This window comes from Uloborus diversus, chromosome 9, assembly GCF_026930045.1.
Source record: "Uloborus diversus isolate 005 chromosome 9, Udiv.v.3.1, whole genome shotgun sequence".
NCBI lineage: Eukaryota > Metazoa > Arthropoda > Arachnida > Araneae > Uloboridae > Uloborus > Uloborus diversus.
In genome coordinates this window covers 28,482,324-28,497,219 of record NC_072739.1, presented here as the reverse complement: position 1 = coordinate 28,497,219, position 14,896 = coordinate 28,482,324, and the positions used below count along the sequence as shown (strand labels likewise).

Here is a 14,896-nt window from a genome sequence, read left to right as displayed (position 1 = left end):
TTCTCTTTCTCTTTTTAGCCTACTTTCCCAGTAAAAGTCAGAAAAAGATGAAAAAATCATGAAAGAAGGCTTAATGCATCTTAAAAATATCGCGAAAAACAAAAAAAAAGGCAAAAATAAATAAAATAATTGAATAAATATCTAAAAATTGGAAAGAAGGGTATTGAGATGTGAAAAAATGTCTGTCTGTCCCCCCCCCCCCCCTAATAACTTTTGAATGAATAGTCCGATTCAAACTAACTTTTTGCTGTTCGAAAGATCTCCGCGAGGACACCTCATTCCCATATTTCACTTTTTGGTTTGAACTATTTTTGTTCAATTTTGAACAATTAAAAAAAAAACATTAGCGCCTACGGGGAAATTCAAGGCAATTACGAACTCTGAGGCGAATTTGCTTCAAACAAACTTTGTAGGAAAAAGCTTTTGATAAAAAACTTGTATATAAAATATCTTTTTGATTTGAACAATTTTCCGTTCAATTTTGAACAGTTCAAATCCCTTAACATTAGTACCTACAGGGAAACTGAAAGTCAATGTAGATTCGTACTTGAAGGCGGATTTATTTAAAACAAATTTTGTTGGAAATAGCTCTTGACGCCAAACTCCAGACTCCGACTCCGAGAATTTAGGAGCACCTGACTCCGAATCCGACTCCTGTGCCTGACAATTAATCGGACTCCGACTCTCCGACTCCGACGCTTTGCCAAAAATTTATACACGGAGGACCAGGCCTGATTAAGATGTCTAGGGGCCCTAGGCCAAACCCTTTTTCAGGGCCCCCGTAACCAAACATTGCCGTTTTTTTGTTTGGTAAAGCAATTTTAGCCATTTGGGGGGCCCCAGGCCAAGGCCTAGTTGGCCTATTCAGTAATCAGGCCCTGTGGAGGACAAATGACCGACTCCGATTCTTGGATATTCGTCTCCAACTCTTTTATCCCAAAGTGAGAATGACTCCGACTCCGCAGCTATGGTTTTAACTGAAATAATTATTGTTGATATGATTTGTTTTTTTTTTCATGCTAAAGTTTTAGGTATTCAGTTTTCGGGGAATAAACTCGAAGTCATTTATGTCTCTACATAAAGATATGCGCAGACGATTTTTTTTTTTTGACAATGAAAAGTTTTTTTTAAATTTACATTTTATTGTTTTTATTTATTTTGGTAAGTGCATTAATTCATTAAAAAAATTATTTTTGGCAACAGGGTAAAAAGAATTTTTTTTTTTTTTTTTTTGATATGAGGTATTTATTTTAATGAGCTTATTAATTTTAATAATTTTTTGTTTTGAAAGCTGTTAAAGAATTTTTTTAATGGAAAAAGTATTAGCTGCTTTGTTTAAAAGGTGTTGCTATTTTTTTTTATGCATCTAATTTTTTTAGATGAGTGAGGAATATATATTTTATTGCTAGAAATTAGCTTAAAATATTTAAAAAATATGTTTGAAACAATTTGCGATTTTAGCTATTTTTGAGAATATTGATCAGGTACTAGAAAGTAGTATGGGTATACGGGAAAGTAGGCTCGTTTAGTTCTAGACAGAACTTCTTGTTCTTTATTGTGTTGTGTAACTTTTTTTTTAACTTCTCAGTTATCATTTCTGTCCATGTTTCTGTTCAATTGCAACTGATTGTTACTGTTAAGTTTTAGAAGCGTTATTTACTCTGTTAAATGAACTATTAATTTGTCTAATATTTTTGAGCATTTTGGTTTATGTTGACAATAAAATATTTTTATATATATACACTAGCTGTACCCGACGCGCGTTGCTACGCCAACAAAAAAAATACATCATTATACTGATTTTCATGACAATCGGTTGAACGGGGCAGAAGTTGCTACTTTGCAGTGCCACCTGGTGGCGAGTGTATTCAATGAGCATATTATGCACCTTCTCCGTGGAAAAATACATATATATAGCAATTTTCATAATAATTGGTCCAGGTATCAAGTGAAGCCGTGACTATACTCAAATTTTGTACTCACGCAGTTTGCAAGATCAATCCATCGCTAAAAATATCAAATAGAAAAAGTTTTAAATCCCCCCATTGCAGGAAAAGCCATAAAACAATAAAGAAAGAATTTATTTGTTCAAACTCAAGAAAAATGGCAACAGCTAGCTTCTTATCAATGAGATCTTTCACGCGAATTAATTTCTGCAGCGGATAATTTTATTCGTATTTATCCAATGGATTGTGACTTAAATTGGAATAAAAAAGGAACTATCCATCGGATTTTTTTTTTTTTTTTTTTTTTTTTTTTTTTTTTTTTTCTTCCAACTGCTCTATAAACATTCCCAGTACCAAAAATAACAAATGGTGAAAGTTTCAGCCAAATCTGCCTTGTAGTTTTTGAGTTCATGGATGACATACAGACAAACATTCATTTTTATATATATAGATATATATATGTATATTTTTTTTTCAGGTCAGGCTTATTATTTAAACATATATACCAAAGAAAGTCAATGGGAGCGACCAACCAAACCAGCTGAGCCTGGCCCTGCAGGAGGGAATTCAGTGGATCAAGTCCGTTGTAGCCATCTGCTAGTTAAGCATAAGGATTCCAGGCGTCCGTCATCGTGGCGGGAAGAAAACATTACAAGAACCAAAGAAGAGGCTTTGGAGATCATTGAAGGTATGTTATTGTTGTTAACACAAGCCTAGAAACAGTTTTAGCGCCCTTTTAATGCTGTCATAGTTTGCTGCACTTCTATGTACCGACATCTTATAAATATGTGCAAGGTGTCCACGCGCCTGGAAAGTCATGGATTTCGACTATGGTCCAAAATAGTCTGGAGAATTCATGATTTTCTGCAAATAATGCTCAGAAATTATAGAAACTGACAACTGTCATGGATTTTGAATGCAAGAACATGGATATCTACGAATTAGGAGGTGCCAAATTTATGCATCTTAGCCATTTTTTAAATTTACGTGTCAGTCCCAATTTTTTACATATTTTAAAATCAGACTACATCTTTTTTCTGTAGTACTTGTTCGCTTTTCTTTACTTATGTTACCATTTAGAATTTTATGTTTAGCATTATTTTTAACCCCCCTAATATTTCTAATTGTGTTGTTGAGAACTTGTAGACTTATTCTGCCGCTTTCATTCAACTCAAAAATTTAAGTCATTTGCATTCGAGTTGATTCGAAAGACTCATCACATCAGATTTTTTGTTCGGGGCGAGCTTTTGGGAGGAGTAGTGAACCCCCAGTTGCTCAAACAGAATATCGGCGGGAGGGGATTTTTTTCCCTTCCTTCCCTCATCACACTTACCAAATGCGGACGAAAACCCCTAAGCCAAGGTGTGTCAACCGTGCCTATGGCTGCGTGGTACCGGGGGTAGTCGGTGCCTCAAACGGGAGGCTTCAGGGATAGCAGGCGAACCCTGTCGTACGCAGCCTTACCTCTGTGTAGGGGGGCTACACAGGGGCTAGACCCCACTTTTCCCCCTAGTTCTCTGGTTTTTTTATGGATATAAACACAAAGAACACTTCTCCCCCTTGTGGGGAGCGTCAGACTGAATCGCTTACATCTGCAAAATTCTTTATTATCAAAAGGAACGAAAATCTAACATTCACCGCTGTATCCCCATTCTTAATTAACAAGGCATTAATAAATCTTATCGGCGAGTTCCAATCAGTAAAAAAGCTACGCACTGGCGAACTATTAGTTGAAATCAAACATCCTAAACAAGTTCAACCTATTCTAGCTATCAAACAACTAGGCTCATATCTATGTACAGTTACAGCTCACTCAACTCTTAACTTTTCTCGGGGAGTTATTTCAGAGCCAGACCTTCTATTTACATCAGAGAAGGAAATTCTAGAAGAAATGAAAGACCAACACGTAAGTGGAGTGAAGAGGATCACTATTAAACGCAATGGCGAAATGCAGAATACTAAACATATTATTCTGACTTTTAGTACACCTATCCTCCCTTCACGTGTCAAAGCTGGTTATCTCTCCTGCCCTGTTAGACCATATATTCCTAACCCGCTACGGTGCTTTAAGTGCCAGCGCTTTGGGCATTCCAGACTGTCATGCCGTAGTGCAGAAACTTGTGCCAGGTGCGCTGATCCCGGCCACGACAGCAATGAATGCAAAAAGGAATATAAATGTGTCAACTGCAAAGGAGATCACCCGTCCTACTCTAGAAAATGTCCAAACTGGCTCTCCGAAAAGGAAATACAAGTAATCAAAACCACTCAGAATATATCATATCCAGATGCCAGAAAAATTGTTCTGTCTCGTACGCCTTCAGCCGGACTTTCATATGCTGCAGCAGTTAGAAAAGTATTCAATTCTACCAGCACACAAACAGATCCTCAAATTATTAATACAATAACCAGCACTAAATCAACTAACTCTCCTAAATCAAAAAATAAACAACTCAATACCCCTAAGCCTCCACAAAAAAATAGTAACGAAACTAAAATATTAAGTACACAAATCCCGAGTTCAAGCTACCCATCTACAATAATTTTAAAAAAACCAACTGATCAAAAACAAAACAAAACTGTGGAAAAAAAGAAAATTATTCAAACGCGCGCAAAAATTGGGGTAGTCTCTAAACAGAGGCCCCCAAAATTTTATAATTTTAAAAAAGAGGACTTTTTACTTTCTAGCAAGAAAGTAAAATTAACAAAGTCCCAAATTGAAAAACTTCAACAACCTTCTCCCCAAGAGGAGGACGAGGATGTCGAATTCGAAGACCTTCCGCCATCCGACGATGAAGGATGGACGGACCATCCTCCTTCATGAGCTGCCCCCTCTTCTTTCGGCCGTTTCTCCTTCCTCTTTTCTCTATGGCCCTGAGCATTCTTTCTTGGAATTGTCAGAGTTACTCGCATAATGTCATGGACATCAAGGATCTTGTCGAATATTACCAACCGGCCATATTTTGTCTGCAAGAAACATTTCTGTCCCCTGCTGATAGACCGAGGTTGAAAGGTTTTGACATGTACCGCAAGGACTGCTTGTCAGGCGACCGTCGTTGTGGAGGAGTGGCATTGCTAATCAACAATGATTATGCATCTAGCCAGCTCAATACCAACACATCCCTGCAAGCAGTAGCTGCGCGCGTTCACCTTCACTCGCTGTTCACAGTTTGTTCTGTATATATCCCACCTTCCTATGACTTAAGAAGCGTGGAGTTGCAGACACTGGTTGATCAACTTCCTCCTCCATTTGTCATCTTGGGGGATTTCAATGGCCATAATCCTCTCTGGGGGAGTCCAGACTTCAACAGTAGAGGTTTAACAATAGAAAATTTTATTGAAGACAATGATCTCTGCATCCTTAATAACGGTGAAAATACTTATTTTCATCTTTCTACCCAATCTTACCATGCCATCGATCTCGTAATATGCTCACCTTCTTTTCTGCCACGTTGGGATTTTCAGGTGGAGGGTGGACTCTACTCCAGTGGCCACTTTCCAATCAGGATAACCTCTACTGGACGCTGCGGCCATCAGCAGCATCAGCAAGCTCGACTTCGCATTGATCGAGCTGATTGGGCAGCATTTACCCAGTTGGCAGAAATTAAATCAGAAGACGTGACTGATATTGATATCGATGTAGCGGTAAAGCGAGTAACCGACATCATCTTAAACGCAGCTAACGCTGCTATACCAAAAACCACTAAAGGCAGGATCAAGTATCCTAAGCCTTGGTGGAACCCTGATTGTCAGGAGGCTCATAAGAAACAAAAAAAGGCATGGAACACGTTTCGTCGTTATCCAACCACACAAAATCTCGTGGCACTTAAACGAGCTCGTGCTGAAGCTCGAAGGATTCGACGGAAGAGCCAGCGGGACTCGTGGCAGGCCTACGTCAGCACAATCACGACGTCCACCCCATCCAAGACTGTATGGGGTAAAATAAAAAAAATCGTTGGCAACTACAATACATCTTGTGCACCCATTCTGGAGAATAATGGTCGTATTTTATCCGATTACAAAGAGGTGGCTGACTGCATGGGGACTTATTTGACAGAAGTCTCCAGTGCAAATAACTATTGCTCAAAATTTTTAACCATCAAATCACGCAAAGAACAAAAAGTTCTAGATTTTAATTCAAACATTTTTAACCAATACAACACAAAATTCACCCTTCATGAACTAAATACTGCCTTAAAAAAATCAAAAAACACATCACCAGGTCCAGATCAAATTCAAAATAGCATGTTAAAAAATCTAAGCAGGTCTTCATTAGAAAATATTCTGCAGCTTTTTAACAGAATTTATTCTGAACATAGATTCCCAAAATCCTGGAGTGAAGCAATAGTTATCCCTATCCTTAAACCAAATAAACAATCTGATAAACCTGAGAGCTATAGACCTATAGCTCTCACTAGTTGCCTATGTAAAGTCATGGAACGGATGGTAAACGCCAGACTGATGCACATTCTGGAGTCACACCATCTCATATCCTCATATCAAAGTGGGTTTAGGCGTGGCAGATGCACAATAGACAATCTAATGCTTCTCGAAACATCAGTAAGAGAAGCATTTCTCAAACGAAAACATCTTGTCAGCGTATTTTTCGATATTGAAAAAGCATACGACCGTACCTGGAGGTATGGGATCCTCAAAACCCTTCATGAGTATGGGTTGCGAGGTAATTTACCCATCTTTCTCTCCAATTTTCTGAAACATCGTTCTTTTCGTGTACGCGTCAAGTCTGTTCTATCGGATACCTTCATTCAAGAAGAAGGAGTACCCCAGGGAAGTGTACTAAGCGTAACTCTATTCATTATAGCAATCAATAGCTTAATTGACCAATTGCCTCCCGCTGTAAAAGGTACCATATTTGTGGATGATTTTCAAATTTCTTTCTCATCAACAAACATGAGTATCATTGAAAGACAACTTCAAATTGCAATCAATAAAGTAACCCAATGGGCGGAAGAAAATGGCTTCACTTTCTCTGCTCAAAAAACATTCTGTATCCACTTCTGCCGTAAAAGAGGACTTCACCCTGATCCAAATCTTCTCCTCAATAATCAACCAATAGCTGTAAAAGATCAAGGAAAATTCCTTGGTCTCACATTTGATAATAAACTAAAATTTATACCGCATATACAAGATTTAAAAAAGAAATGTTCATTAAAATTAAATATCCTTAAAGTCTTAGCGAACACTTCTTGGGGTGCTGATACAGAGTCTCTGTTAAGAATATACAGGGCTCTGATACGCTCAAAACTTGATTATGGATGTCAAATTTATGGCTCTGCTGCAAAAACCTATCTGAAAAGTCTGGATCCAATACATAATCAGGCACTGCGCATCTGCACAGGAGCATTTCGAACTTCGCCTATCAACAGTCTTTATATCCTTGCACACGAACAATCTCTAAACAATAGACGCCTCAAACTTTCTTTAAATTTTTACTTCAAAACAAAACCCTGCACCAATCACCCACTACATCTCCACATTTTTAATCCATCTAATGTTGCTTTATTTCTACACCGGCCTTCGATGACCCCAACATTTGGGATCCGAATGCGTCTGGTACTCTCAGACCTGCAGCTATCAGATTTCAAAACCGTTAACACAATAAAACTAATTGAACCATGGTGCGAAGTCATACCTTCTATAATCAATGATTTCTCAAAATTCCCAAAACAAACTACCGCTAATACAGTTTATCAACAAGTCTTTCATGAGATCAAAAGCAAATATTCTGGATATAAACACATTTTCACTGACGGATCAAAAGCAAACGAACACGTCGGCTTTTCCACAATAATTAATGATCAAGTTACGGCAGAAAAATTAAACACATCTTGCTCGGTATTTACTGCAGAAATAAAAGCAATATTTTCATCTCTAGAATCAATAGCCCAATCTGTTCATAGAAAGTGGGTGATATTCACTGACTCAAAGAGTTCAGTGGAAGCCATCACTCATTGCGATAATAATAGCCATCCTATAGTCATCCAGTCATATCTTTTATACAAAAACCTTATGCAAAATAATTTTCGTGTTCTTTTTTGTTGGATCCCTGGTCATGTGGGCATTGCAGGCAATGAAGCAGCCGATTCAGCTGCCAGAGCTGCAAGTATCCTGATTGATAATAGTGTCCCTTTCAATGATATTAAAAACGCCATCGTTGTAAGCCTCAACACGTATTGGCAGGGGACTTGGAATTCAGAAATCCAAAATAAACTGCATTCGATCCAGCCCTCCACTAGAGGTTTCGGATCATTAAATATCACCAGGAGAGAGCAAGTCTTATTAGCTCGACTTCGCATTGGACATACCAGATTCACCCACAAATATCTCTTATGTCATGAACCAGCTCCAACATGCATTACATGTGATGTAAATCAGACAGTGTTGCACATTTTATGCAACTGCCCAAATTTTAATCTAATTCGTTATAAATATTTTAATAATTTTAACCCATCTTTGAAGGAGTTGCTGGGAGATCCACCCCATCGAAATTTGTACTCCTTCCTCCAGGAGATTGGATTCTCCTTTTTAATTTAGTGTTTGTCTGGTCATTATGTGATTTCGTCCTTCCTTTGTTTCTCAAGATATTTTTTCGTCCATTTGGTCTTTATCTTTAAATTGTTTAAATGTTTTTATCGGCTGCACTTTTTTAATATTGACACTTGAAGTTCTATGCTTTCTCCTTCAAAATATGCTTCTATTTACTATATTCTTTAATAAAAAAATAAATAGCATATAATAAAATATCGTTTGGCGCAGTATAGCCCTCAAGGGCTCTTGCGCCATAAAAACCAACTCAACCAACCAACAACATCAGATTTTTTGGAGAAGAAATAATAAATTTGTTCACATGTGTAGATTTTTCCTACAGTAAAAGTTTGTATGATTTCTTGGAATCCAAAAAATATTTTCAAAAATTTTAGATTTATGGTTGATTCCCAGGAAATATGACATTTTGAAAAAAATAAAATAATAATAATAAATAAATTCAAATTTAATGTCACCTAAGTAACCTTTTTGTATATTCATTTAGTTGTCTTTCTTAACATTGCATTTTTTGTCAGTGATGCAAACAAAATACCCCATATGACCAACAGCGTTTAAGCCGAGTTTAAAAATTCTTTAGCAAAAAAGCTAAAATTGGGGAAAAGTCTTTAGCAAAATGCTAAAATTCAGGCTTGACATCTTTGAAGAAATAAATGCGCAATAGGTAATATCTTTTAAAAATTTGAAATGAAAAATTCAGAATTGTTCTTGGTATTGAGGAAGTAAACTTTTTTTTTTTTTGAAAAACCCCAATAATGCATTTATTGGGGGGATAAAATGTCCTTTAAAACAAAATATTGTTCAGTTTAATAACAGTGTTAGATATGATTTATAAATACGATTAAGTTCAATATCGCTTCCTCTCTCTGATTGTACACTCCCCCCCCCCCTTCTTTTTCTTGTTATATTGGAGTAAAAAAGCAAAAATGCTTTGTTCCTTTTTCGCAATTTAGATAGTATTTTCGCATTTTGCGAGAAATGCGACCATAGCGGAAACCCTGATGACCAATATGATATCTGGGCCAATAACCGAAAAAATTTAATTATATTTAAATTTCATTCATGATTTTTGCGCACGCAAAATGGGTAAACTACAACCTAATTCCAGTTTTTGATATTTATAAAATCTTTACTATTAAATGTGATATTTGTGTCATTTTGCTGTTACTATCATGAACGCCCATATGCAAAATTTTAAGGAAGGGGGGGGGAGGGCTCAGATATTTTTCTCATGGTTTAGCAGGATATTTTTCCCCATAGAAACCGATTTCAGTACATATTAAAGTTATTAAAGTTTGACATTTTTAATAAATTATTCATTAATGGCTGGAAAAGAAATATTTTTATATTTTTGCAAAGAAAAAAGTACCGAAAGCAAGGAAGTTCTAATTTCTAAAGGGGGAGGAGGCTGGAGCCCCCACTTTCCCTAATTAATATAAATTTTTAGATAAGAATTTTTAATTAACTTAATTTTTCAAATTTTACATTATGTGCTTTGTTATACAGATAAAATTACTTTTCAGAACTTAAATTTTTTTTTTGTGTTTTTAAGTTTTCATTTTTCTGCTACTACATGGATGTATAGAAGCCTTTCTAGATCTTTCCCCAGATTCGAGCCAAAGGAATACTGCAGGCAAGGGGTCAAAGGTCTCTATCTCTGCAGTATCCAAATAGATTCTCTTCAAGTCATTTAACATTGAGTTGCACAGTTGATTTCCCCAATCATTTTTTATCTCTCCTAAATTTCTGAAGCCTCTCTCAGCTTCTGCTGAGGTGCATGGTATTGTGTGGAGAATGTCAATTAGTGATAAGATGTTTTTGTGCCCAATGTGATATTGGGAATTGATATCCTCCCATGAAAACTTCTGAGGCCCTTGACTCCAATAAATGGATTTCACTAAGGAAATTCATCAAATCAAAGCTTTCTATTATTAAAGAATATTGTTCAACAACAGATTGAATTTCCTCTTTCCCAAAACCAGGGTTAAGGTCTTTGGACCACTCTGCTAAAGATAAAATCTTAGTTACCTTTAGCAACTGCTCATCTGCATCGGGAAATGTGAATTGCAGTTGTGTGACAACCGCGTCTACTAGATTGGAAAACCCGTTTGTTTTCGTTAATCCAGAGTTTCTCTTTGACGTGAGAGTAGTGATGTGGATCGGGTAAATACCCAGCGGGTAGGTAAATATTTTTTGGGTATTTACCCGGGTATTTACCCAAGGCCTGGGTAAATACCCAAAAACTGGGTATTTTACAAAACAATGCAAAAAGTGAAAGGGATTTTTTTTTAAATCTAAATATAAAATAATTGGTAAAACTGACACATACATATGTATTAAACAGTTTATAATATTTTTTATTTAAAGACTTGATGAAATTATGAAAGAAACATGTTGTGAAACAAAGAATCTTTCTTTTCAATGTCATAATTAGAGAAGTATTTAAGCAATTTTATGATGAACTTCAGAATTTCAAAATCAATCTAGGTTAGTCATATACAAAATGAAAAAAAAAAAAAAAAAAGCATGAGGGATGTTTGGAAAAATAAACAAAGAAATTATTAAGACTGTGATGTTATTTAATAATTTTATTGCTGTTTATGTGATAACATGGCAAATATAGAAACAGTTTTCGCATTAGTAAGCAAAAAAAAAAATCAAGATATTGTTTTCTGTTGCCTTGCTCATTTGCATTTTGCTCCCCGGTACTTCATGATGAAGATTTATTCAAACTATTTTTAATACACACAATTAGTGATGTAGGGTGGGAAGGTAAATATTTTTTTGAGTATTCATCCGAAGGCAGGGTAAACCCCTAGTAATTGCGCATTTTGCAGAAAATTTTTGGGTGGTATCAAAAGGTGAGGATTTTCTTTTTAAAACATAAATCGTAAAATGAGAGATTAAAATATAAAAATTTATGTATTATAATTTTTTTAATCAAAGGCTTGATAAAATCTTATCACTAAAAAAAAAAAAAAAAAAAACTGTCAGAATTTAGAATGAACTATTCTAAAACTTAAATGGGATGTTTGCCTTTTTTTGTAACAAGTTAAGCTTTTTACTTTTTGTAGAATGACTTTTTATACCTGAAATTTGACTATCAACATTGAGTAGGCATATCCAACACATTTAATGTTAAATATCATATTAGATTGCTAAGTTTTTTTCACACAATAATACTTTAAATACGTGATCAAAATACATTTTTTTGGCAAAAATTTATTATTTTGTATATGGTTGGTTATATATACATAGTGGAATACATACAGAAAAGTATTTTAGTTGAATATAAATTTTTGAAATAAATACCCAGGTAAATACCCATTTTGGGTATTTACCCAGGTATATACCCTGGGTATTTACCCCTAAAAATAAATACCCGGGTATTTTACATCACTAGGTGAGAGTAGATTCTGAAAGAGTTGGAAGGTTGAATTTCATCACCTTTTTACTAATTATATCTCCATCTTATTTTAAGTCATTCAAGCAGTCAATGACTGCTGAGACAGAATTGTACGCATGGAAAAGAGTTATCTCTTTCCTGAAGGGTAAGAAAAACTCTATCCAAATGAGAAACTACTTGGGACAATTCTACTGCAGCTGTCATAACTGTACTTGATTTTAGAGACTTCAGCAATCCTCTAGCTACAGAAGCAGAATCTGTTTTGGAAGATATACTGCAATTTTCCAGTTGCAACAAAAGAGATTCATATAAAGTAAAAAAATTCTTAAAAGCTCTACTCAAATATGGTAGCCACCGAGTTCCACCAACTCATGTGGGTACTAATTCTTTAACTCCTAAAGAATTTGAAGCTTCACTCATCTAAGCACGATTGCCAGGGCTGTTGTGATAAAACTTAAAAAGATTTAGAAGAAATTCTTCAACCTTGTAATAGTTAGTTAATTTTTTAACTGTGTCCTTGAACGCAAGTTCCAGTCTGTGGGCCATGCAATTTATTTTAAAAAGATTTGGCTTTATTTCAGAAAGCTTTTGGCCCACGCCTGCCCAACTTCCTTGCATTGGTTTTGCTCCAATCAGAGGCAAAACACAAAAGCTTTTCAAATGACTTTTCCTCACAAAGTACATTTGTACACACATCTTTTAAAGATAAAAAAATGGCTTCAGCAGTACCTTGATTCAAAGAGCATAAACTTAAAAACTTAACTGATTGCTTCCCTTTAAGGCAGTATTTGATATAGATAATCAGTTGTTTTTTTATAGAACTGTCTGTAGATTCATCACATATGATGGAATAACACTTAGCAGCTTCTAAATCATTTATCAATTCTTGCAAAATAACTTTAGCGATCAAGGAAGTAAAGTCCTTGCAGTCTTTGTCATTTATGTACATGTCCCCCTATGTCCACATTTTTCTTCCTATCCAATTTGCAATGCCATTCAAAATCTGTAAATGGTCTTGCATTTTTTGCTAGAGCATGTGCAGTCCCGAATAACATGATCAAGCGATCTTTTTGTTGCTCATGCTACATTAAAAGGGCTTTGCTGGCTTCAGAAGTTCCTGGTGCTTTTTTAGAATTCTTAGCAGCCTCCACTGCCTTTAGATGTGGAGCACTGGCTTGGTGTGATTTGATCGAATCGATTTTAAAATTGGATGATCCAGTGGCGAAGATTGAAGTGTCCGGAAATTTTGAATTTTTACAGACTGTGCAAACATTTTATTACTGTCCTCGTCGAACTGAAGCCACTCAACTTTTTAGCCATTGTTCCTGAAATACACGTGTTCTCTTTTTCCTGTTGTATTCGGTATTTTTTTCTGTATTTATCGAATCATCGGTTTTCTTTTTCTTCGATGGAGGTGCACCGATGCCAAATTGCCACATTTTCTTAATTTGTGAAAACAAAACGTCAAAACGAAATAACTCAAAGATAAAACTTAACTGCAAAGGAAACAAGCGAATCCAGTTATAACAACAAAGCGCTTTTGGACATGCTGGCGAAATGCATTCCTCCAGGGTTGCCAAGCGAAAATTTAGGAATGTAGCGAAACCGTTGAGCAAAATTGGCGAAAAGAACCAACCCACACGAAAACTCCTCTCCCATTTATAAAATTATTAAAAGATCCCCCTTATTATTAAAAGAATTGTAACTGAAACATTTCAATCAAGGGCTCAATTGACTATAATGAGTAACCAAAGATCGGCTAGGCTGATAGCAAATATTTTCTGTGTGATCGAAAATAGCCAAAATGTCGAGTATTGGCCAGACCTGGCAGCCCTATTCTTCTCTTCTGCTAGCTGAACGCTGCTAAGCACGTGCGACCAGGGGGAGGAAACGCTTGTGGAGGCACGCTGGCAAATCGCCAAATGCGCCGGACGGAACTGAATCAACATGCTGCGGCGTCCTTCCACAGGCATTGGCGAAAGGAGACTTGGGAGATTTCGGGTGTGCGATAGTCCATCGGCGGCTGGTGGTCCCATGGACCACTGATTTTTTTTTTTATGGTGGTCCAAGGCAGGTTTCACTGGTCTGGGACCAGTGGACCAGCAGTAATTTCGAACGCTGCATCCGATATTTTCAACGCGTGAAAGTTAGGATATTTTGTAAAAATTTTACTGTGGGACCCTTTGTTGTGGAGGCCCCGGGGCAGTTGCAGGGTCGTCCAAAGAGCTGACGGCACCCGGGACGAATATTTCCTGCCCCCCCCCCCCCCGCCCACCATGCACATAGAAAAATTAAAGTTAGTTAAAATTTAATGTATTACATGTGAACGGGTCATACTTGCATTTTTTTCAGATATTAATGTACAAAGCTATCATAGGGCTATGGATAATACATATTAAAACACAAGCAATGACCTTATATTTGATCTTAATATTTATAATACATTAATACATCAAACATTTTTCGACACATGGAATAATGTTAAAAATCTAAATATTTATCTAATAAAATATTACCCCACAAGATAAAAAAACAAACAATTCAAACTAAAATAATTACTCTCATTGATCAAACTAAGAACATGACTAAATATGTACACACAATATTTACATTTACACACATAAGTATGTGTCTGTATATATATGTTATATAATAAAAGTTTAACAAAAATAGAAAAAGAACAGAAATAAATATCCTAACAAATACACAAAATTTTTGCAGAAATGTAATGCAATGATAAATAATGAACTGCTGAAAAAAAGTTTTTAATAGAAATTTGCAAAAAATGAAAAAAATAGTGAAAACCCAAGGATAAAATTATGTTCTTAATTTCATAAAATATTAAATTTAGAAGATTCTCCGCCCCCTTCCATACATACTCATATGTTCTACGTTACAGAGGTATCTTCCTTGCTTTGGCACTTGCAAATTCTTTGATTATGTCTTCGTAATTCAGTTTTTTAGCCTTGTTATTTTCAATAGC

General features: G+C 35.9%; 1 protein-coding gene across 1 annotated transcript in view; it reads left to right on the top strand.

Moving 5' to 3' along the window:
- LOC129229217 (peptidyl-prolyl cis-trans isomerase NIMA-interacting 1-like) overlaps positions 1-14,896 on the top strand; it is a 35,925-nt gene that overhangs the window by 7,697 nt on the left and 13,332 nt on the right. The window contains exon 2 of the mRNA XM_054863479.1: positions 2,425-2,634. Coding sequence (XP_054719454.1) covers positions 2,425-2,634 — 210 coding nt within the window. The remainder of the gene's footprint in view (positions 1-2,424; positions 2,635-14,896) is intronic.